Source organism: Amorphotheca resinae, assembly GCF_003019875.1.
Source record: "Amorphotheca resinae ATCC 22711 unplaced genomic scaffold M430scaffold_5, whole genome shotgun sequence".
Taxonomy (NCBI): Eukaryota; Fungi; Ascomycota; class Leotiomycetes; order Helotiales; family Amorphothecaceae; genus Amorphotheca; species Amorphotheca resinae.
Window position 1 is genome coordinate 724177 of NW_020194475.1, and position 21939 is coordinate 746115.

At 49.7% G+C, this 21939-nt stretch overlaps 9 protein-coding genes across 9 annotated transcripts; 8 read left to right on the forward strand and 1 right to left on the reverse strand.

Moving 5' to 3' along the window:
- Nucleotides 1–121: 121 nt before the first annotated feature.
- Nucleotides 122–1091, forward strand: M430DRAFT_27272 (hypothetical protein; the record flags this gene model as incomplete). Its single annotated transcript, XM_024865562.1, has 4 exons — nt 122–217; nt 316–449; nt 509–627; nt 685–1091. 4 exons carry the CDS (start codon nt 122–124, stop codon nt 1089–1091), a joined length of 756 nt encoding a protein of 251 aa, XP_024721473.1.
- Nucleotides 1092–2020: 929 nt separating this feature from the next.
- On the forward strand, nt 2021–3022 carry M430DRAFT_34556 (hypothetical protein). Its single transcript, XM_024866577.1, has 2 exons — nt 2021–2337; nt 2432–3022. Exons 1-2 carry the CDS (start codon nt 2281–2283, stop codon nt 2798–2800), a joined length of 426 nt encoding a protein of 141 aa, XP_024721474.1. The 5' UTR covers nt 2021–2280; the 3' UTR covers nt 2801–3022.
- Nucleotides 3023–4292: 1270 nt separating this feature from the next.
- On the forward strand, nt 4293–5291 carry M430DRAFT_49893 (hypothetical protein; the record flags this gene model as incomplete). Its single annotated transcript, XM_024868097.1, has 2 exons — nt 4293–4378; nt 4439–5291. 2 exons carry the CDS (start codon nt 4293–4295, stop codon nt 5289–5291), a joined length of 939 nt encoding a protein of 312 aa, XP_024721475.1.
- Nucleotides 5292–6882: 1591 nt separating this feature from the next.
- Nucleotides 6883–9715, forward strand: M430DRAFT_27275 (hypothetical protein; the record flags this gene model as incomplete). The annotated part of the gene is made up of 2 exons (XM_024865564.1): nt 6883–8725; nt 8775–9715. 2 exons carry the CDS (start codon nt 6883–6885, stop codon nt 9713–9715), a joined length of 2784 nt encoding a protein of 927 aa, XP_024721476.1.
- Nucleotides 9716–10257: 542 nt separating this feature from the next.
- Nucleotides 10258–11673, forward strand: M430DRAFT_34561 (hypothetical protein). The gene is made up of 3 exons (XM_024866578.1): nt 10258–10513; nt 10568–11053; nt 11131–11673. Exons 2-3 carry the CDS (start codon nt 10606–10608, stop codon nt 11457–11459), a joined length of 777 nt encoding a protein of 258 aa, XP_024721477.1. The 5' UTR covers nt 10258–10513; nt 10568–10605; the 3' UTR covers nt 11460–11673.
- A 903-nt stretch (nt 11674–12576) lies between these two features.
- On the forward strand, nt 12577–14733 carry M430DRAFT_119747 (hypothetical protein). The gene is made up of 3 exons (XM_024861756.1): nt 12577–12964; nt 13013–13890; nt 14035–14733. The coding sequence occupies exons 1-3, from the start codon at nt 12596–12598 to the stop codon at nt 14525–14527; spliced, it is 1740 nt and encodes a 579-aa protein (XP_024721478.1). The 5' UTR covers nt 12577–12595; the 3' UTR covers nt 14528–14733.
- A 2274-nt stretch (nt 14734–17007) lies between these two features.
- On the forward strand, nt 17008–17713 carry M430DRAFT_34564 (hypothetical protein; the record flags this gene model as incomplete). The annotated part of the gene is made up of 1 exon (XM_024866579.1): nt 17008–17713. A coding segment is annotated over one exon (590 nt), but the record flags the coding sequence as incomplete, so codon positions are not given.
- A 130-nt stretch (nt 17714–17843) lies between these two features.
- M430DRAFT_41548 (hypothetical protein) lies at nt 17844–18817 on the reverse strand (the record flags this gene model as incomplete). Its single annotated transcript, XM_024867486.1, has 1 exon — nt 17844–18817. One exon carries the CDS (start codon nt 18815–18817, stop codon nt 17915–17917), a length of 903 nt encoding a protein of 300 aa, XP_024721480.1. The 3' UTR covers nt 17844–17914.
- Nucleotides 18818–19584: 767 nt separating this feature from the next.
- M430DRAFT_49899 (hypothetical protein) lies at nt 19585–21432 on the forward strand (the record flags this gene model as incomplete). Its single annotated transcript, XM_024868098.1, has 2 exons — nt 19585–21273; nt 21328–21432. The coding sequence occupies 2 exons, from the start codon at nt 19585–19587 to the stop codon at nt 21430–21432; spliced, it is 1794 nt and encodes a 597-aa protein (XP_024721481.1).
- Nucleotides 21433–21939: the final 507 nt, after the last annotated feature.

Here is a 21939-nt window from a genome sequence, read left to right on the forward strand (position 1 = left end):
CTTATAGTATCAGCACAATTTACCGAAACATTTCCACTCCCACTAAGTCTGCCCGCCATCCTGAACATTTCGACCGAGATATAAACCCGAGCTCAATCTAGCTCCATACTTGACAATCGCAATGCCCCCTCGAAAAAGCGACGCTTCAAAAGTAGCTACTGGAGATGAGGGAACGCCTGCAAAGGACCAGCCTATTAGGGAGGGCGTAAATATCGAGGTACGGGTGTCGCATTCCTCTTTCCGACTCGACATCCTCTGCTCTCCTCTGGGGAACTGATGCATGGTTGCGGAATATTCAGCTGAATTAATTGGCAGGATCTCAACCTTCCGAAGAGCATAGTGACGAGGCTGGCAAAGGGTGTTCTGCCGCCGAATACCCAGATCCAAGGCAATGCCATGTTAGCAATGACCAAAAGCGCCACAGTCTTCATAAACTATCTAACTACGCAGTAAGACCTCCACCTCAACAACCTCTCACTCACATACGCTAATACCAGCGGGACAACAGCTCCAACGAACACGCTATAAGTCAAAACCGCAAGACGATCGCACCTCAAGACGTATTCAAAGCGCTCGAAGAGCTAGAGTTTCCGGAATTCAGACCGCGGCTTGAGGCGGAGCTCCAGAGTGAGATTTTCCCTACTGCTTTGTAAGAAAGCGGCGATACTGACGCGCGCGGGGTAGAATTTAGTGAGGTCCAGTCCGACAAGCGGAATACATATCGGAAGAAGGTCGCGGCGGACAAGGCATCGGGGAAAGCTGGCGCTGGGGAAGGGGAGGATGGCGAGGTGGGTGAGATGGAGGGCCACCTGGATCGGGACGGGCAGCCTGCTGCCAAGAAGGCGAGAAGGGAGACGGGGGGCAGCGTGGGCGACGAGTCGAGCGAGATGCGGGAGGGCGATATGATGGGCGATCCGGAAGACGACGAGGGCGACGAAGAGGAGGACCAGGGAGACGACGCGGAGGATGATGACCAGGAGGAGGAGGAGGAGGAGGAGGAAGAGACAGGGGATGTGGAGGAGGAGGAGGAAGAGGCGGAGGAAAGGGAAGTCGAGGATGAAGCACTGGATAATGGAGAGGATAGCGACTGATTGATTGAACGAACAACTGGAGGTTCTAGGTACGGTGCATTGGGAGGACTGGAGTTACGAGGCGTCCTTGGGCATGAACGAGCGCACTCGCTCGCGGGATTGAATACATTACGCTTCTCGAAACCGCTCGGCACGAATCTAGAAGAGTCCGCATCTCCCCAACGTGCAGCTTGGGTGCAATGTGGAAGCATGCAGAGCGGCTGCAAGCCTTCAATGGCGAAGCACCATCTATCGGGCCGCAACACCTTAACATTCGCCCACCGCCAGCCAGCGATCGAGAAACCTTCCCATTTTTCTTCTTGTTTTTACGGACTTGTTTAGAGAAATCTAGGTGGAATATAGCACTCCAATTAAGCAACTGGGTTGATCGAGGAGGGCGAAGAAACAAAAAAGAAAGTGTCCATCAGGTTTATTCAAGGCTTTCTTTTACGTGATGGACTACTCGCAGGCCATGTAGAATCCAGTCAAGGAAGCAAAAAGGAAAAAGGCCAAAAGAACATACAACAGCAGGTATTCGCTGGTAGTCACCCACCCAACTACCGTCTCCCGGTGTACGTAATTACTTGCACACCTAAATCGACCTCTCTAAAGAACCTCCTGTTAATCAAGAACCATAACTTGGAAAAACATAAAAATAAATCAAGAAGAAAGTTGGAGTTCTTTCGGTTAGGCTGGTATTTTCTTGATATATTTTAATCAAGAATTGATAGTATAATCATTTTTTTCAAAAGGTAGTCTCTAAAAGGTAATCTCTCGATCAGATCCCTCGTGTGCAAATAATTACGTGCACCGGGAGGCTAGGTAGGTACTGTGGCGCTGGAAAGCGGTCACATGACCGTATTACATAACGGGGGTTCGCTTAGCTAGTTACCTTATATACCTTACCCACCATGGTGGCTTCTTTATTTTAGAGAATACAACCCACCAATAAACAGAACGCACCCCCCTACCACAGTACCTAGTTGGTTGCGCGCGCGGCTGTATCTACCTACGTCATCCGGGAACGTGACATGTACCTATCGACGTCCAGGACATCCTTCTCACCTCGACGCTGCAAAATATTGCGCATGACACGACCTCTCTTTGGTTACGAATCTACGAATCTCCAAGCTGAGCTCATACCTACTCGATACCTACTCGTGCAGATCGTACCATCGTCTGACTTGAACACCCCCGACTGTATTTCACAATGGCAACTCTTCCTCGTCGTTTCGTCCACGATCTCAAAGTGGCCCTCGGTCCTCATGTAGGTCATCCTATGATAGATAGCTTCCACGATTGCAACTGTGCTTTACCTACCTTACCTTCCTTATAGGTCTTTATGCTAACCTTGGCTTTAGGTCACTGCTCCTAACACACTGAATCCCGTTCTGCTTGCGATCGGCATCAGAGGTTACTGGATCCAATCTCGCATCTTCCGCATACCCGATCGTTACGGTTTCTTCTCACTCGGACCGGCCCGTTTGCAGGTACATGATGCATCACTTTGTATCGCTATATTGATGGTCCTTGCGGTCGTCGCTCCTGCCGTCGTTCTTTTTCATGTCTGCCTGACGCTGAAGGATGGTTACAGGCCGCTTTGGAAAGATGCACTGATCGGGTTCGCACCTTCTGGGTTGGTTTTCAGTGGGATATGGATTTGGCAATGTCATAGTAAGCAGCGCGCGCCAGATTACGAGTGGGAGGACTGGAAAACGAGGAAAGACTGATTCGGGATCTCGGGCGGATCGTACTTGATTGATCATCGTGGAGACTTTTCTGAAATAAGCGGCAGGTGAAGCAAGTGAGACAGGGAAGTGAGGCATCTTGACACATACTTTGTGGACTTGCTGGCCTCTCATGGGGATCTGGGGATTGTGGGGTTTGCTGGCTTGTGGGCTTGTGGGCTCGTTGGCTTTGAGGCTTTGAGGCATCTTGACTTCTCGTGGGCTGGTTCTTGGTCATTGACCAGCGAACACTTCTATTTTTTTTCATCTTGATCATAGCCTCGCTGCTGTGCCAAGAAGAAGAAGTTTGTGCAAATGGGTATACAACTTGGAGAGTCTATTTGGACGCGACATGCTAGCAAGCCGTATATGACAGCATGGACGCGTAAAGGGGGGGGCGGTTACAGCGTTCCGGAGAGCCAGCACCATGTGAAGATTTAACGGCACGAGATCGTATCAGAAAAGAGGGGTACGTCGACTATAGATTACTCAAGCAACTCAGAGGTATTCACAATCTCGAACCCTCTACTGCAAGTCACGGCTCCTCGAATCCATACTGCACCCAACTAAAAGGTCCCTCGACCATCGTCCACAACTTCTTTCCCCGATCCGCTTTTTCGTCGGTGCCACAATAAGTCGGTAATGCTTGGTATTAATGCGTTCTTCTTCTCTAACAATCGCCTCTTCGTATGATAGGCTTCGGGGGTCGACGGGCTCTTGCCATTGTGTGACTGAGAAGGGGGTTCTGAAGCTTGCCGTTTAGTACGTAGCGAACAGAACAAAAGATATAGAGATGAACGCAAGAATGGAAGACAAGAAGAGAAAACTAGAACGGCCGTACTTTTCATATTATACCTTCCTGCAGCATCCTTTTGTTGGATCTACATAGGATCCAGGGTCTCAGTCCCGGTCCCTAGGAAAGCGGCAATAATCACGTGTCGGGCTCTCAGAGCCTAGCAAAAAAATGAGGTTATTTACAGCAGATGTATGGTACACAGAAGAGATTGCCCAATTCTCCTCAGTCTGTGGTCGTATGTGATAGCTAATCCCCATATTTGAGTTTATACTCTTAGTTCTGGTTGCCGCTTTTTGAAATCGGAGGAGCGTTTTTCAAGAGCAGCAGCATCAAAAATAGACTCATGTCTCCAGAGAAAATCTGGAACGTAAGCACGACAGTTTTCTCCTATCACCTAATTGAGAATAGATTTTAGTGAAGATAATCAATCAATCAATCAATCAATCAGCCTGCCCCTCCACGTTTAGCGGCAGCCATTGCATCGGGCTAAAACTGTGCACAGGCCACCAGTTATTTTCTCGCGAGTCGCGACATCGAGAAACACACGCGTCCTGTCGCGTTGTGAGATTTGTAACGTGCGCCTCGATACCCCTCTTTGGCAGAATTGCGTTTTTAACTACCACATCTCAATAGACACTCTTCAATCTTTTTCCTGACGACCCTTTCTTCTGGGGAGACTCTGTGGGTGAATTGGCAGCAATGGCGTCTCTGGCATTACACGAGGAGCATCAATACCTCGATCTTATCCGTGAGATTCTGGACCATGGTGAAAGACGACCAGACCGGTAAGTCAATATCCCGATCGATATATAATCAATGCGAGTTTTGAAACTCATACATCTCAGAACAGGGACCGGGACTCTGTCTATTTTTGCACCACGGCCCCTCAAATTCAAGCTCAATGACAATGGGCGACCGATCCTCCCTCTTCTTACGACAAAACGTGTTTTCACTCGTGCCATTATCGCCGAGCTACTCTGGTTCATTCAGGGCAACACATCATCCCTGGCGCTGAGTGAGGCTGGGGTAAAGATTTGGGATGGCAATGGATCACGCGAATTCCTGGATAGCAGAGGCTTAACACATCGTGAAGTTGGTGATCTTGGGCCCGTCTATGGCTTTCAATGGCGACACTTTGGCGCCGAGTATAAAGATGCGTCAACGGACTATACTGGTCAAGGGGTGGACCAACTGGCCGACATTATACACAAGCTTCGAACGGATCCTTACGACCGCCGAATGATTCTTACCGCTTGGAACCCCCGGGACTTGTCCATCATGGCGCTGCCACCTTGCCATATGTTTGCCCAGTTCTATGTCTCATTCCCGGGACAGGCGCGAGAGGGGAGTAGCGAAAGTAAACCGAAAGGGCATCTCCATTGTCAATTGTATCAGCGATCCTGTGATATGGGGCTTGGCGTCCCATTCAACATCGCCAGCTATGCTCTCCTTTGCCATATGCTCGCTCATGTTTGTGACCTGATCCCTGGAAGTCTGACGCATGTCATGGGAGATGCGCATATCTATCTCGATCATATTGATGCTCTTCGCACACAACTGGAACGTGAGCCACGGCCTTTTCCAGAACTGGAAATCAAGCGCGATAAAGGGGGGAGCATTGACGGCTGGAAGCTGGAGGATTTTGAGATCAAAGGGTATGACCCTCACAAGTCGATTGCCATGAAAATGTCTGTCTAGCGAATAGCGCAGTGCGTTCACGAATTTGGGCACGTCTCATGGGATGGGTATGATCAATGCTTGATGTTTAGAGGGGCGACGACCATAATAATGAATTTATCGATTTACATATCACAACCTGCCAGATCTAGGTTTGACACCCTCAATGAGGCATCTGGCACATGTGACTCGACCCTTATGGATCCATACAACCCTTTTTCATAGTAACATCCTAAGCGACAAGAGTGCTTAAGATCTTTACCTCTGACCCATTATACCAACAGCCATCCAAGTTCCGACAACCGGGTTTCGAAATGGCGGAGCGCGGAGAAACATAAATCCGAATCGGCGAGTCATGTATTCAGGGAGTGCAGGTGGGGATGGATCAGGGGTTGATTCAGGGGTCCAAAATACGTGCAGTACGGAGTACATACAACGTACATGCAGCACTGCACAGTACGCTGCGTAGGGAGTTTTGAAGCCTATGACCCTATCATCATGCCCTGGAGGAGCGAGCTGGAAGGCGATCGAAATCTTAGAGCCAAGATTGATTCGCGCTGTCTGAGGAGTTGGTTTCATGATGATGGTTATGCCAATAATACTGACTTTCCGACCCCCTTGTCGACGCCCATCGTCCAACGTATGAGCTCTCGACTCTGGGACCCGAGGCCGTGCCCCTATCATCGGGGAATTGCTAAATCCGGAATAATCGTGCGCACGGTCCGGGCCATTTTGCTCCGCAGCCTCCGCAGCCCACTATTTGCACCCTGGGTATCGCCATCTCAGACTCCATGTGAAGGTGTGAGAAGAGATTTCTATCTCTTGCACTTGCACTTGCATTTGCATCCGCATCTGCATTTCGCATGTGGCTAATCATCCATCTATCCATTGATCCATCCAGCGAGACAGCAGCCGGTTTGGCATCCTGCTTCTCTGCTTCTCTGCCTGCCTCTTTGACCCTTTGGCCGCTTTAGACGACCAGGAAAGGGGCGCGCCCACGGACACTAAGTATTGGCTATGTGCTAGTCCGCCGCCCGAGAGCTTCTGTGAGATTATGCTCTGCAGATTATTCTTCCATGACCTGCTGTCGTTGTCGCTGCCGCTATCGCGTCGCTGTCGCATTTCCACTCCTGCTCAGATCCACGACAGGTTGAGATCCTGCTCTTCGTCGTTGCGCCCGAACATCCCATGTCTCGCTGAATGTCGGTGCCCCGTCCTCTCTAAGCTGGTTACACAAGCCCCTTGTTCCTGATAGCTGGTGCACGCCCATAACACTTCACCAGAAATTCCACTGCTGACTGATCGAATCGCGTTCAGATCCATCCTTAGACACGCCATCCAAGTCTCATATATATCCTACCTGTATTCCGGCCTTCTAATAAATCCTATGCGCATAAGTCGTCGTCGTCGAGCCTCCACCAGATCGAAAGAATCCGTCAAACGCACTCTGCTCCGTGGGGCCTTGCGCATCTGATATTGACTTTGATGTGCCAATCCATCGCCCAGGACGATCATAGCATTCCCAGATACTCCCAAGACTGGGTGAGGTGTGCGGGAACCGTCTGACGCGCTGTTCAGATCCGGGGGTCACCATCTGGTCTACTAAGTCACCATGGATAGCCTTTCAACTCCTCCGCCAATACCAAGCCGCCATAGACAACATACTCGTCGAAGGTCGCTCCAAGGTCCTTCGACACCTTCTTCAAATCGCGTGCATATACAGCCGGCTTCTCCAGAAGTGATTTCGTCCTTGATAACGTCTCTATCGATCATATCTTCTCCTGCGAACCAGTTATTCGAGCACGATGGCGGAAGTCACTCGACGCCGGCATCTCCAGCTCATATGCATACTACTTTCAATACAACATTCGGCAGCTTGAACGCGCCTAGTGGGTCTAGATCATCAGGTGGAAGTTTCGGTATAGATTATGGCGCATTCAGGCAGCCGTCACTAGGAGATCTACAAGAAGACGAATCCTTGGACGAGCTGGCTGCCAGTCCGCCGGTTATTCGAACAGCAAAGCCACCATCAGGATTCTCTCCTCTAACAGCCCCTCCAAAGGCGTCAGGGCGGGATGTGACCCCAATGAAGAGCTTCTTGAGAGGCAGCTCGAGACCCTCATCAAATGGATCGGCAGGATCAAAGGACCGGGATGATACAAGCACCATCGGCAGTCTCTCTATTGAACCTGGAATAACTACCTCCGACGATTTACGGAGAAAGTCTTCAGGCGATAGCTGGGGCAAGAAGCAAGCAAGGAATTCGAAGGGCTTGATGTACATGAGCTCGAAAGAACGACTTCGAGAAAGGGAGCAAGAACGAAAGAGAGTCAGTGGTCCCACTGTAGCCGGAAAATCGAAAACCGCTGGACTGGATCGGATTCCCCTGCCTCACTTTGATACTGAGTCTTTCATGGCAGAGAGCGTCATTGGTGAAGAACCCGAAGAGTCATCCCCGCCCAAGCCCGAGTCAGCTGCTGCAGTTCCTCGTACAAGCGGTGTGAGTCCAGCTCTCGCTGCAGTCAGTCCAGGTGGTATTGGCTCGGGGAGGTTTATACCTGCGAGAGATTCGTCGCTTCGTAATTCTACAGGCGCAGGGCATAAACGTTCGTCCCAAAGGTCAAGTCGCCAAAGCAGCAAGCAACGAGCTAGTGAAGATGGGGATGACTCTACCCAGAGGCCTGATGTACAGAAACAAGAGCGCAAGCGTGAACGAAGTCGACGGGATCACCAAGTCCTGAAGAGTGAGGGAATTTCAAGCATGATGGAACCTCTGGATGACCTGGAGATGCCGCCGCCAAATGCAACCACGCTAGCAAACAAGAAAGTGCGCGACAGCGGCGATATGGAGGAATTGCAACCTGTTGAAAGTAGGGACGAAGGTGCGCCTGCGCCGGCTGTTCCTCAACGGAAAGCTCGGGTTGGCCCTGATAATTCTTCCAGTCAGAAGAAAAAGTCTACCAAAGCCGCACCTGAGCCATTAGACATAACAGCGTCTCAAACAAAGCGAAGCGGATCACGAATAAAACGCTTATCTGCTCCTTTAAGCCCAAGCGCCACAGAGAAAGATCCACACCAGAGGAGCACCTCCAATCCGTTGCTATCACGAGTTGGCTCTCCTGAGCCCACCAAGCAACCACAGATCCATGTGGATGATCGGCCATCAAGTGCCGATTCCATTGACGATGCTGTTGAGGCTTACCTCCGCTCTCCGCGCCTATCCCAAAAGATCAAGCATCCTCAAACTGGCAGGACAATTTCGTTCTCTGAGGTTGGCGATTCAGAGGGGTTCGCAGTGTTCTGTTGTGTTGGCATGGGACTAACGAGGTATATTATGGCCTTCTACGATGAACTTGCCTTGACCCTGAAGTTACGATTGATCACGCCGGATCGGCCTGGTGTCGGAGACAGTGAGCCATATACCGATGGCACTTCGACACCACTTAGTTGGCCTGGTATGTCTTGCTCAGGTCTGCTGCTAAAGCAATTGCTAACTTCACATAGATGATGTTTATGCTATATGCCAGGCATTAAAGATCACTAAGTTTTCCATCTTGGCTCATTCTGCAGGTGCGATCTATGCTCTGGCAACAGCGCTCCGAATGCCCCAACATATCCGTGGCCGTATACATCTCCTGGCGCCGTGGATACCACCCTCGCAGATGAATGTTATTGGTGGTCAAGCTGCTTCTCCTCCCAATAACTCTTTACCAACCTCCCAGCGCATTCTTCGTGCGCTGCCGACCCCAATTCTGAAAGCCGCAAACTCGAGCTTTATGAGTGCCACGAGTAGCTCAATAACAAGCAGCCTCCCGAAATCACCAAGACGAAATAAACGGAGGACGACGGAACGCAGCAGTGCTGGAAAGTCTGCACTTTCACCAGCAATGGATCAAGAGAACCATGGCAACTCAACGGTTTATCCAGATCCCTCGAAACCAAGGACGTTGGAACAAGCAGCGAAGGACCCTATAGATCCTAACTCCGAGGCTGCGATTTTGGCCGCCGCAGCTAGTACTTTGGCCCATAAAGAGAGACAGATGACATATGACACACGGCTCACGCACGCCATCTGGGATTTGGCCACTTCAGGCGCGAACCCTGCAGTTGATCTACTTGTCTGTTTAGAAAGGAGACACACGATTGGATTCCGATATGTTGACATAACGCGGGCAGTGGTCATCCACCATGGCAGTAAGGATACCAGAGTTCCCGTCGAAAATGTTAGGTGGTTAGGCAAGACGATGAGGAGGTGTGAGGTCCGAGTACTTGAAGGCGAGGGTCATGGTCTCATGGCGTCTGCTACAGTCATGGGTGGTGTCCTGATGGAGATCGCTCGGGAATGGGAGGACTGGGTGAAGGTTACCGGTGTTAATATTAATGGCAAGAACGACGGAGGCAGGAGGACCTTGAGAGAGAGGGCCAGCGTTGGAGCTTTCAGGTGAGGCATCAGAGAACCGTGCCTTTGGACGAGGAAAATAATTTATGGGGTGTTGGGACTTATGGAATTAAGAAGCCTGGCGCTGGGCTCTTGTAATCTTGCGAGCTGGGTCACTTGGGTTTATATTACCTGTACGATCACACGGATACGAAAGCTAATTGTAATTCTGCTATGTAATACACCTATGCAAAGAACGCATATGTAGCCAGTCTCTTGGTCAAACAGTGACAGCCTAAATGCTTAAAGGGAGTCGGAAGTTGTTGAACGCATTAGACGAAGAAATGATATGGATGTTTTGAAACAACTCTGGCCCTTTACCAAGTGGATCCTGACCTTGGGTAATAAACTTTGCCTTTGCAGGTGTCCTGCCTGAAGCTTGACGCATGGAAGAAGCGGGAAGCAAGTCTAGACTCTCGTGAGATATGGAGTACAGACACAGATCGATGGCTCTAACCGGATTTGGATGTCCGTATTTGGCGCCACGCGGAGTTTCTGCACGTCTCCGCATCCCGTACCTGTCCTTCCCCTTATCCTCACGAAACCTGACTTCAACAACCCTACGCATATTCCTGGCCTTATTGGATCAATGGTTGGGTTTTTGGGCCTTCGCCGACTTCACCTTCATCCTCTTTATTCATAACAGCTCTCTATTGTTGACTGCTCGTCACTCATTTATAATCGCGCTCGAGCAGTCGCCGAGGGAAGGCCTCGCTGGATTACACCTGCAGCCTTGCTTGCGTCACGAACCGAGCACTTGACTTTACGCTCATTGGGTTCTTGATGCCCAGATATCATTCATCTAGTGAGTTGATTCTTTGACATGCAAGGGAATAATCTCTGACAGATCTTATTCCAGCAATCTTCAATACACCCTTCTTCCAAGGGACTTCGAAAATGCCTCCCCTGCGCCGTATGAAAATCCCCGCCATCGTTGCGTTTATTTTAATAGCCGCGATTCTCTTCTGGTCATCCTCCATTCGCCAACAAAGCGCCCAGGGCTCTCAGAGTGTGGGTGACTTTTACGACAAAACCGTCAGCGCATTAGATAAAGAGCCAGACGTTCCCCCGTCGGGTAAAACAGAGGATGACGAGGAGGTTACCAGAGCAATGGCGGAGAGGTTGAAGAAGGCGGCGCAAGTTGCAAAGGATAATGCAAATGCGAAAGCACCGAAACCAGATCCTCCTTCCAGCCTTGTGGGCGTAGGAAGCGCAGCGGAGGGTGGCCGGAGTGTTGCCGGACGGAAGAAGTTTCCAGCTGCTGATTCACAAGAGCCCATAAAGGAGAGCCAGGAGGACCATGATGCTGAGGTTGAGCTTAACAACATCCTCAAGAAATCCCCAAGTGAGTATTCTCCTAACCCATTCTACACATTTGGCTTGGCATTTGAGGCGGGTAACTAATTAGCGCCCTTCCTTCAGTAATTATATTCTCGAAATCATACTGCCCCTACTCTCGACGTGCCAAAGGAATTCTGCTTGAGAAATACATCATCGACCCCACACCTTTCGTTGTAGAACTCGACCAGCATCCGCTCGGCGCCAAGTTACAAGCTCGGCTTGCGGAGCTTACGACGAGAAAAACGGTTCCGAACATCCTTATAAATGGCGTAAGCATTGGCGGTGGCGACGATGTTGCGGAACTGGACACCCAGAAAACTCTGATTGATAAGGTAAAGGATTTGGGAGGGAAGAAGATAACTGATGTGAGGCTACGGCCTATTGAAGACGACGATCATGGCTTAAAGTAAGGCGGACAAGGATCACCTGATGCGGACCAGGTTGTATAGTACCTAGGAGAAAATCCGGCGACTGGGGACCCGAGGTGGTTGGAGGTTCATTCGTTTGGCGTTCAGGGGATGGGATGGCATCCATAAGCGCCACGGCGGCGTTACTGCGTTACTTTCCGGTTCGTGATTCCCAGAATGGGAATCATGAGCGCTATAATGGTACCTTTGAGTGCCTACGTATTAATGAAATTGTTTTATCATTACCTTAGCCTTTCTTAAGAGGCGGCTCTTTGTCAAGGGCTTGGTTCTGAGAAGTTACAGATCTGGGGAAAGGCCAATTTGGACCAATGCAGACAGGATACCCTTTGCCTCCTAGTGGACGTGCGATGCAGAAGGTGGGCCAGGGCCCGGGAAAGGAGTTGACTTTCTCAGGGACCGTATGGGATCACGTCTCCTTGAACTTGTTGAAATCCTTTTATTTTCCTTGGGTTTGAGGGGGTGGATGGTGGCCGGGCTACATATCAATTTCTTCTCTATCAGTTCTTAAGCATACACGCAGTACCGTGTAGCAGACCCGGACAGTTCCGAGCATGAAGCTGCACTATCAGACCCCAAGTTTATTCTTCCATCTCCTATCCTCTACTCACCAAGCAAAATTTTATGGCTTGGTAGAAGACTGTGTCACGTGATATGCGGTCACTTTTTCATGTGCAACGCGACGCGCGTAGAGAATAAACATCACCAATTATGCGTTAATCGCCGAACCCCACCAGTGAATGTACCTTGCAGAGATGCTTTGTAGCGAGTTGTGATGAGCACTCTAAATACTCGTCTAGCCGGCTAGGACGTCACTGTTCGCTCCTATCGGAGAATAAATTCGCCGCCAAACCTTGATATTCTCCTCAAAACCCCGGAATCTACGCAATTAAGCATAGGTACTTACGTTATTGTGCTACGGCACTTACGGTAGTATGCCTGAGCGTTATGCATTTTGCAGAATTCCAGAGCTCAATAGAAACTTGTTGCCAGCGGGAGAGCGGAATGACGACAGCCAGCTATTCTTGCTCTTGTGTTCCTATATCTCGTTTCTCTTGTTCATTTTTTATCTGAAGTTGATTCTTTCCAGCTGTTTTCTATTTCCTATTTGATTTGACACCATGTTGTGGGGACTTTTAAGGGATTCAACTCTTGGAACTATCCTCCGCCTCGTCATATTCCGGCGCGAGGACACTCTAGATCCGGAACTGTACCAGAGATATATGGTTAAGGGTACGCCGGCTTACAGTGATACTGGCGAGGTGAGAGTGGCTGAACAGGCCAGAGATGATGCAGCAATTGACACGAGTACGGATGCCGAGGTGGAACAGGAAGTCGGTCAACAGCAGGATAGATCCGAAAGATCTCGCGTCAGTTCAACCACAAGAGTTGGTAGTGCCGAGGGGCATGGGAAAGAGACGAGCAATGCAGATCCAGAAAAAGGAGGAGACAGTGCCATTGCAACATGGTATTCGGATACAGATCCAGAAGTAAGACATGTCATTCTCTTTCGGTGATTGAATAGCTAAACTATCTAGAATCCACGAAACTGGCCTTTCGGAAGAAAAATCTTCGTGACTGGATTGATCTGCTTCTTGACGTTTTCTGTATATATTGGATCCGCTATCTACTCTGCTGGGACACTAGGTGTCATGGAGCACTTTGGAGTCTCCCAGGTTGCAGCAACTTTGGGCCTGACGCTCTTCGTGGCCGGCTATGGCATCGGACCTATGCTCTGGGCTCCTATGTCCGAGATCCCCTATTTGGGAAGAAATGTCGTCTACATAGGGACACTATTCGTCTTCGTCTTTTTCCAATTCGCGGTGGTATACGCCAGAAATTTTGGAATGCTTCTCGCTTTCCGATTCCTTACCGGCTTTTTTGGGAGTCCGGTGCTTGCTACCGGCGGGGCTTCACTGGCTGATATGTTCTCACCCGCACCAAGAGCAGGGGCCATCGCGATATGGGGTTTGGCTGCAATATGTGGACCGGTTCTGGGCCCGTTGATTGGCGGCTTCGCAGCCATGAATAAGGGCTGGCAATGGCCAATCTGGGAACTGCTCTGGCTTTCTGGCTTCGCATTGATCGTGATGATAATTCTTCTCCCGGAGACAAGCTCCGCGAATATTCTCTGGAGACGCAGTCGCCGCCTCCGCAAGCTCACGGGAAGGAAAGACCTCAAGTCTCAGGGTGAGATTATGGCCGAGCAGATGACGGCAAAAGAAGCTGTTTTGGATATCGTGGTTAGACCATTTAGCCTTCTCTTCTTGGAACCAATTCTTCTTCTCCTAAATCTTTATTTAGCGCTTATCTATGGCCTGCTCTACGTCTGGTTCGAGTCTTTTGTCATCGTTTTTGAAGGCATTTACGGCTTCAATCTCGGGGAGGAGGGCTTGTCTTTCCTTGGAATCTTAATGTAAGCACCCCTATCCTTTCTATCTTGGTTTGTTGAGTATCCGCGAAGCATTCGTTATCTTGGGGTGAAACGCACTTCATGAATCATGTTCCACAACTCCTGTACTGTCCTGATTCGGCACGTGCTAACTTATCAATAACTTAGTGGTGGCTTCGTCGTCATTCCTCCTTTCTTCTTATATCTATGGAAGGTCCAGGAGCCTCAGTTCAACGAGAATGGCGAACTCAAACCCGAAAAGCGGTTACCACCGGCATGCGTGGGTGCATTCTGTATCCCCATATGTCTCTTCTGGTTCGGGTGGACGAGTCGACCCGCGGTCCACTGGATCTGTCCCATCATCGCATCTAGCTTCTTCACCATCGGTGCGTTCCTGCTCTTCAACTCGGTCCTGAACTATCTCGGCGACGCCTATCCCGACCACGCCGCTACGGTCCTGGCAGGGAACGACTTCATGCGAAGCAGTTTCGGGGCGGGGTTCCCTTTGTTTGCTGGTGCGATGTATAGAAACCTTGGTGTTGGGTGGGCGAGTTCGACCTTGGGCTTCTTGTCTGTCGCGTTCATTCCTATCCCCTTTGTCCTCTATATATACGGGGAGCGTATTCGATTGGCTAGTAAGAGAGCCAGACATGACCTATAAGATTACCTTTTCTGTCTAGAGAAAGTTTTGGCTTTGGAGATGATCTAGGCGTTGTTTTGGAGGTGGTGAATAGGAGTATAGATAGGTAAATCTAGAGGGTCAGAGCATGGCGTTCATGGCTTCATACCCACGAGTTCACGATCGTTGTGGTTCATGCATATTAAATAGATATTCTGATATGTACCTAGGTGGACAGCGACGCCAACTATGACTATTTGAAAATTATCTTTTCCGCTTTGAAGTACTCTTCACACCGGTCCATCACTTAGAATTGGCGGACTTTGGCCACGAGGAGTCCTTGAACAAGTAGAAGCCAGGACCAGCTCATATTAATGCTTTGAAGAAGAACAAGTCAAATTCGGTGAAGAGCCCCTTAAGCAAAGACTATGAGCAAAACACTATCTGCCACTCCTGGTGTATGTGCGTGCTCTGACAAAATTCATCTCTAACATTGTCCTCGCAAGGAGATAAGAGCGGTTATGACGAATAGCAGCAGCAGCATACGACGACCACAGACAAGAATAGCATCACATGATGCTAATCTCATCGGCATCAAACCAACGTTCAATCCTCGCGAGATTGGCACAGGTGCGATGTGCAACAAATCCCGTATCAATTGGATGATATCACGTGAGGTTTTCAGGGAGTTTTGTTGCACGTCGCATCGGCGCTTGTCGTGGAGGTGTTGAACGGGTGCTTCAACAGCTGCGAGATTAGCATCATGTGATTGTATACAGGAGTTTTGTTGCACATCGCATCCGTGACAAGATTGGGAGGGCTGAACGTTGCTTTCGACGGCTGCGGGATTGGCATCACGTGATATCTCACTGCAATTTTGTTGCATATCGCATCCGTGACAAGCGTGGAAGGGTTGACCAGGGGGGTCAATGGCGTTTGGATTAGCATCACATGATATTAGGCGCGTGACATGAGGGTTTCGTTGCACATCGCAGCTGCGAGATTGTCGAAGTCGGGTTCAACAGCAGCGGGATTAGCATCACGTGATATTTAGAGAGGGAGAGGGGATTTGTTGCATATCGCATCTGTGACAAGCGTAGAAGGCTTGACCGGGGGGTTTGATGGTGTTAGGATTAGCATCACGTGATGATTTTGCTCATGGTGTGGGTTGGAAAAGGGAGGTCTTTTGTTGCATGGAAGGGGGTAAGGTATCTTTAAATTCGTTTGAAGATCTGTTTGCTTGAGATGATTATTGACTATGAGCAAAGCGGTAGCAGCATGCTAGGCAACCAACGGGAATGAATTCACTGTACCGCCCTAAGTATATAACATTGAATTACGGTGCAGTAGTACAGAAGAGAAATGTTTCCTTGAAGATATCAAGAGATCCTCAAGAATCGTTGCATTGCCATTAACGTCTTACATGTGTCTCAATGGCTTACAGGCCGAAGAGAAGCGAGCCAGATAGACAGGAATGAAAGAGGGGAAGCAGATGAAGCAGATTCCAATCAAGGCCGTATCCATGGTGCAATTATCCAGTAATACCAAGTTAGTTAGTGCGGACATGACACAAAGTCCACCTCTCTGGAATCAGAACTGGTCCCTTAAAATCTCCCGGACATTTAGCTCAGGACTACCTAATAATAATAAATATAGGTGAATAATATACCGGGCCCAGCTCCGCCTCTTGTCACCTTGACGGGTAGGGACCGTCACAAGCAGGTAAGGCTAATCAGCCTTGTGCCTTCCGTGCTCCAACTCCGTCATAGCAGCGAACACCTTGTGGTCTGTCGATACCTCCAAACTCGAGCTTGACTTCCCATCTATATCAATAGACAGTCGGCAGACATAACATTCAATCAATCAATCAAGTTTTGCATATCGAGTATCGTTGCTCTCCATCTTTATCTTCGGAATTGCGTGGGACCGGCAAGTATAGCCTCGTCTTGCGGGAGAAGGCTACTGAAGACCCCTCCCTCTATCACAACCTCTTCTTCGTACCAAAGCAAACAACCCCTCTTCAGGCACAGTGCTCGTTTATTTCTTCACACCCGGGTTCAGTCCTCGAGGCCAACACGGCCCCTGAACGAGATGGATTATAATCTTACAGTAGAAAGAACGGGAATCTGTAATCTGCTGAGGAGTAGGGAAGGATCGGAGTTGCCGGCGGAGCTTTGCTTGAGGGTTTTGGAGGAGGTGGTGGATGCTGATCCGAAGAGCGTGGGGGTCCTGATGTGTCTTTCTAAGGTCGGTTCTGCTCACTGATGACCCTGAAACGGTCCTCCCAATGAGCGAATGACCTAGGCACTGACAATGTGACTAGGGGATATGTTTCTTACTCAAAGAATATGAGCATTCTATTGTCAAGAGGCTTGCGGTCAACGGAAACATCCTCTATCCCGTCTGTCCGTCTCTTGCTTCGCCAGAATATGTTAGTTTCGAGCCCCTTTCATACCCTTGGCTCTCCGAGATCAGATCCAGAACCGCCATAATCGAGTTTTTGATTCGGCATGAGGTTTCGGACATGACCCGGTTCGGCATGGAGGAGACAACCGGCTCGCAGGCACGGTCTGCAAACGGTCCATTATCCCAACTAGCACTGCGTACGGAAAAAATAAAGAGAGAAGCATTGCTCTTGATGTACCAGATGGTGGACTCTACGGCAGGACTGAAAAGGAAACATTCGATTCGCACTAGACAAATAGAATTCCTGGAGACGCTGAGTCCGATGGAGCTAGCCACCCTTGGCTGTTTTGTGAAGGCCCTGGGACTTGGATACTCCGAGCATATGAAGCTTCAGCCTAAGCCAATGATCGAGGGCCACATCCGAGAGCGTATGTGCGTTTTTGAGGACAAAGTTCTCCGATACGGACCCTTCTTCGCTTGGGCTACCGTCGCTGGAACGCAGAGGTCGCGCCGCTGGGCTCGTATTGCTATGCTGGAAGGGTTGAACGATATGGAGGCTTTTGAAAGAGGTCAATCAATGGCCTACGCTAGTCTGCAAAGCGTTGTATGGAATGTGTTTTGCAAGAAAGCCGAGTGCGACCTGGCAGACAGTTGGAATATAATCCAAGACATAGTTGAGGAACAACTGGTTTCCCACAAGGCATAGATTCGTTTTGATGGTTAGTATAGCGACGGCATTGACGCATATGGGAGATGAACCGGATGGGCGGGTAGAATGAATGATTCATGATGAATATCACAATTCTTTGAATGATTGACATATTCCTGAGATGCCTTTTGGTGAAACTGAGACGATATGAAACTATGCTGGACCCGGTCAGTATACATGTAGACTTGATTTTGAATACCGACCGTGGGATTAAGTGATCCCGATTGAGAGCTGAAGGAATCTGCTTTGAACTGTAGTATCATTGTCAATGCCAATGTGGCCGGAATACTAAACGCGGCTGTAAAACATGAATTTTACCACCTTACAGAAGATTGCTGGTCCAAGAACTCAAGCTTCCCACCAGGCCTCACCGCCGGCCTGAATAACTTCTCCATCCTACGCTTATGATCTTCATCACCCCAATACAGATCAAAGCTACACAATCCAAACAGCACAAGCTTATCCAAATTCAAACAGCGCATCCGCGCCGCTCCTGCCTCCAATATCTCATCGTAAGCCTCCTCCGAGTCGTCCCATGTTCGCCGCGAGTACGTACGGAGATCCAGCTGCAGGTACTTGAGATGCGGCAGGGTGCTCCAGTCGACCTTCAAGGGCCAGTCCCAATCCTGGTGGTGCTGGGAGCCCCAGTTCGGCTCGATGTTGATGATGATGCTGCAGATTAGGTGGCGGTATTTATCTCCGTGTTGGTAGCGGCCGTCGTCCTTGAAGAACCGCGAGCCTTTGTTCTTCCACTCTGGCCGGTCGATGAATTCTAGAATGCGGGAAGCGTAGGGGTCGCGGAGATCTTCCCAGGGTAGGTCGGCTTCGCCGGGCCGAGCTCCCTCACGCACCGCTTGATCGCCACCCATGGACCGGAATACGAATGTGTTGTTTTGGTAAAATGTTTTATACGCCTCGTGGCGAAAAGAGCTGCAGACGGAAGTGATGTTGGGTTTGACGGTATAAAACGATGTATCTTCAGGGCCCAGATGAGAGAGCTTGCAGCTCCAGGGATCTAAGCATCCGTCATGGCCTTTGGTGATGAAGTCGAGACAGGGCTTCTTTGGAGTGCACGCCATTTGGACGATTAACCATTTTAGCTCGAGTGGAAGCATCTGCGATGCGAGAGGTAAGTGTGCTTTGGACTGCACAGAGAGAGTCGACGTATACTGTTCCGGGGCTTGCTGTTGAGGACTTTCCTCGTTATCTTGATGCATGGTGGGAATCACTGGTATTGTCTATCCAGTGTTTGGTAAAGGGAAAGCTGTAGAGGAGCTTGAATGTGGGAGTTGATCATACAAGAATTTCCCAGAAAGAATCATATGTTGTGTTTGAATCAATAATAACTTCAGGAAAAGAAGTGAAATAAACCAGTATATATATAAAAGACATTCTTGTACGGACTGGCAATATAGAAGACATTCTTGTACGGACTGGCATACTATCTGCCAAGGTTTGATCAGGGAAGAGGAACCACTTGGTGCTTGTGAGTCGTTGTGACTTAGGCACGGTATGTAATGCACTAGTACCATGGACTGCAATTGCTAGTGCCCTGATCTTTCTCTAACTATAGAGACTAAATCATGTAGAAACCATGGTGTTTGAAAAGACGAGTATCGCCAACCTTGGTTGTTTTTAGTACCAGCCTAGCTCAGCCTGACGGGAAAAACTGTTGGTTCCTGATTTCCAAGGCGCCAACACGTCAAATCCCAGCGTCGCGAACCTCCGAAGACGCGACGATCGATTCATTATTTGCAGATCAAAGTTTAAGGACTTTCTGGACAGATCAAGCCCCCTTCCAACAACAAGCTGTTGCGCGTGTTATACGATAATGATAGCGCCCTCTACCGGCGCTCTCGAACCGTACCTCTGATCACGCATTACAAAGTATCTCGCCTGCGCATTTCATCTCCATCCATAGAGATCAACACCACAACCCGCGCCTTTGGCGTGGACATGTTATGAGATTCATACGGCCATCAAGATGACGACCAAGAACCCACCTCAGTCATTCATATCGAGCTATGCGCCTCGATTGCGCACTTACGCCAATTCCCTCCTCACCCCCGTCATCCAACCGACAACGACACTCGCTGCGCCCTTGTCCCGGACAACGAAGAGAGGAACAGTGGCCATTAACTATGCCGAAGATGGTTTTGATGACCTTGATGATGACGACGATGAGGGAAGGAGAAGACCAACGGGGTTGAGAAGTATACGAAGGGATGAGTCGGGGCAAGCGAAGCAAGACCCTTCAGAGAAGGTTGGGAAAGAGGCTACAGGACCAGTTGAAGTACAAGGGATTTGGAGGGACTGGATGGGTAAAGCGAGACCTGCGAAGTCTGACATGCAGAACTATGCGCAAGCAGCGTTGCCCTTGACACTCATACCAATTCGAATCGATCTCGATATCGCAGCCTTTACCCCTCCACCACCTCTACCAATACCTCAAGGTGCTGGCTATTCTAGCCACAACATCGACACCTCCCTACCAGTATACAGACACCAAGAGACAACTGTGCCGTATCGGCTCAAGGATATCTTCTTATGGAATCTCCACGAAACCTTGACCACCACAGATCAGTTTGCACAGACTTTGGTGCAGGATCTTGACCTACCCAACCGTGGACAGATGGCGAATGAAATCTCCAAGCAGATTCGGACGCAACTTGAAGAGTATGCAGGTGTAGCTCTGCATCCTCTATTCCACTCTCAACAGACCTCCACAGCAAACGGCGTGGTGACAACAATACAAGCAGGAGCAAGTTCTCGAGACGTCTCATCTACCCCAGCTGCCAGTGGAAATGCTACACCTCTGCGAACTGGATCGAGCCAACTGAATGGAATTTCCTCACCTGCAAAGTTTGGGGCTGGCGGTGCTCCACAACCGGATATGAAAGCTACAGCCTCCAGCATACCGCCAGAATCGGACGATTATAATCCAGACGATATGTATCGATGTATTATCTCCTTAAATATTAACCTGTCCAACCATCTCTACACAGACAAGTTCGAGTGGTCACTCCTCCACCCCCCAGGGACAGCGGAAATATTTGCAAAGCAGACTTGTGCAGACCTCGGCCTTCCTGGGGAATGGGTTCCAGCTATGACTCACGCGATTTATGAAGCAGTGTTGCGACTTAAGAAAGAAGCCTGTGAGAGCGGGGGTATAGTTGGTGGTTATGGGGGCGAAATACCCAACGAGGCCGCTAACGGTGCTGAAGCTGGTTGGAGATATGACAACGAGCATTTAGCGGATGAATGGGAACCGAAGGTGGAGATATTATCCAAGGAAGAGATTGAGAAGAGAGAAGGCGACAGAGAAAGACAAATCCGAAGATTGAGACGCGAGACTGCGAGGTTTTCATCAAACGCGGGAATGATGGGTGGCATACCACAAGCTAGTGAGAATAGGGGCTACTTTGATGAACCAACAGAAGAACGAATGGGCAGAGGCGAGCGAAGCAAGAAGAAGAGGCGGTTCAGAAGTCTGAGCCCGCTGGCAAGGTCTGGAACTCCTGGCGGTAGAGGCACCCCTGACGTCGGAGGGGCTACCGGATATGGTGGAGGCGGCTCTCTCAACGACTTCGAGCGAAATACCTGGAGATGTTCGCATTGCAAGGTCTGGGGAACGGCCGTTTGGGCAGTCCGGGATGGACCACAAGGCCCGAGAGTAAGTTGCACCTCCCCCGGCCGCAGCGTCCAAGCCCCCACTGACATACAACAGACACTCTGCAACAACTGCGGATTCCTCTACGAGCGCGATCGCAGGCTTCCTAAATGGGCCAAGGACCTACATAAGAGCGACGGGCGCGCCACCGACTACCGATGATTTCGTCTTGCTACTTTTGTCGTTTCTTTTTCCTTGCCGAGTAGTGTTCAGGGATGGTTGATATTCGGAGTCTTAAGGAGACGGGACGGGCGCGCTACAACGTGCGTACATCAAACGGGGCACTACTTCTATCTAGGTTAGGAGATGGAGGGGACAGCCATGGATTCGAGATTTGTACGAGTACGATAGTAAAGTATCTATGTAATCAACCTATGGGCAAGTCTCGTCCTCACTCGTGAACGCCGGCCCTCGTGTCGTGGGCGCCAACAAATTCGGGGGAGATAGGCGGGGTCATTAAGGTACTCATGATTTGTTTGCACTGGTAAGCATTAGTTGGACATCTCACAGTAGGGAAATAAGGGGAACCTCCAGTTCGGGCAGTGATGAAGAAGAAATTAACACCGCAGCAGCTCAAGTAAAAAGCAATGGATATAACCCTTCGCCAACGCCAGCCCCGAGAAGATCGTGTCCCATAGCTGATCAAATCCGACGCGTTTCATGAAATCC

Excerpts from the sequence above, each read along its gene's own strand:
- M430DRAFT_119747 (XM_024861756.1), top strand. The coding sequence starts at position 12,596 with ATGTTGTGGGGACTTTTAAGGGATTCAACTCTTGGAACTATCCTCCGC. Across the intron at positions 12,965-13,012 it reads ATTCGGATACAGATCCAGAA|AATCCACGAAACTGGCCTTT; the intron begins GTAAGACATGTC and ends TAAACTATCTAG. Across the intron at positions 13,891-14,034 it reads TCTTTCCTTGGAATCTTAAT|TGGTGGCTTCGTCGTCATTC; the intron begins GTAAGCACCCCT and ends TCAATAACTTAG.
- M430DRAFT_34556 (XM_024866577.1), top strand. The coding sequence starts at position 2,281 with ATGGCAACTCTTCCTCGTCGTTTCGTCCACGATCTCAAAGTGGCCCTC. Across the intron at positions 2,338-2,431 it reads AAGTGGCCCTCGGTCCTCAT|GTCACTGCTCCTAACACACT; the intron begins GTAGGTCATCCT and ends CCTTGGCTTTAG.
- M430DRAFT_34561 (XM_024866578.1), top strand. The coding sequence starts at position 10,606 with ATGCCTCCCCTGCGCCGTATGAAAATCCCCGCCATCGTTGCGTTTATT. Across the intron at positions 11,054-11,130 it reads CATCCTCAAGAAATCCCCAA|TAATTATATTCTCGAAATCA; the intron begins GTGAGTATTCTC and ends CCCTTCCTTCAG.